The 556-nt window shown below is 56.8% G+C and overlaps 1 protein-coding gene across 1 annotated transcript; it reads left to right on the top strand.

The window, feature by feature from the left end:
* The first annotated feature begins 144 nt into the window (after nt 1-144).
* On the top strand, nt 145-550 carry LOC104948940 (protein max-like). Its single transcript, XM_010775180.1, has one exon. It carries the CDS (start codon nt 182-184, stop codon nt 482-484), a length of 303 nt encoding a protein of 100 aa, XP_010773482.1. The 5' UTR covers nt 145-181; the 3' UTR covers nt 485-550.
* The last annotated feature ends 6 nt before the right edge of the window (nt 551-556 follow it).

Raw genomic sequence — 556 nt, 5'->3', positions numbered from 1 at the left:
TGTGTTGTTTCCTCCTGTGTTTCCTCATGTGTTTCCTCCTCATGGTTTCCTCCTGTGTTTCCTCCTGTGTTTCCTCCTGTGTTTCCTCCTCATGGTTTCCTCTTGTGTTTCCTCCTCATGGTTTCCTCCTGTGTTTCCTCATGTGTTTCCTCCTCATGGTTTCCTCCTGTGTTTCCTCCTCATGGTTTCCTCCTCATGGCTTCCTCCTGTGTTTCCTCCTGTGCTTCCTCCTCATGGTTTCCTCCTGTGCTTCCTCCTGTGTTTCCTCCTCATGGTCTCCTCCTCTGTGTCTGCAGTGCGTGCTCTGGAGAAGGTGAAGGGCTCGGCTCAGCTCCAGGCCAGCTACTCCTCGTCTGACAGCAGCCTCTACACCAACCCCAAAGGCAGCGCCGTGTCCGCGTTCGACGGCGGCTCGGACTCCAGCTCCGAGTCGGAGGCCGAGGAGCCGCCCAACAGGAAGAAGCTGCGCGTGGAGGCCAGCTAGAGGGGGCGGAGCCATTCAAATATGGCGGTGCACAGAGGAGAGGAAGTGACGCCTTCAAAGCTCTCGAGGCTC

The sequence above is a fragment of the Notothenia coriiceps genome, unplaced genomic scaffold (assembly GCF_000735185.1).
Source record: "Notothenia coriiceps isolate Sejong01 unplaced genomic scaffold, NC01 NC01_scaffold00015499, whole genome shotgun sequence".
NCBI lineage: Eukaryota > Metazoa > Chordata > Actinopteri > Perciformes > Nototheniidae > Notothenia > Notothenia coriiceps.
Note: the sequence above shows the minus strand (reverse complement) of the source record. Positions and strands in the feature narration are given on the sequence as shown.

What these genes read in the sequence shown, in the direction of transcription:
- LOC104948940 (XM_010775180.1), top strand. Translation starts at nt 182, where the DNA reads ATGGTTTCCTCCTCATGGCTTCCTCCTGTGTTTCCTCCTGTGCTTCCT.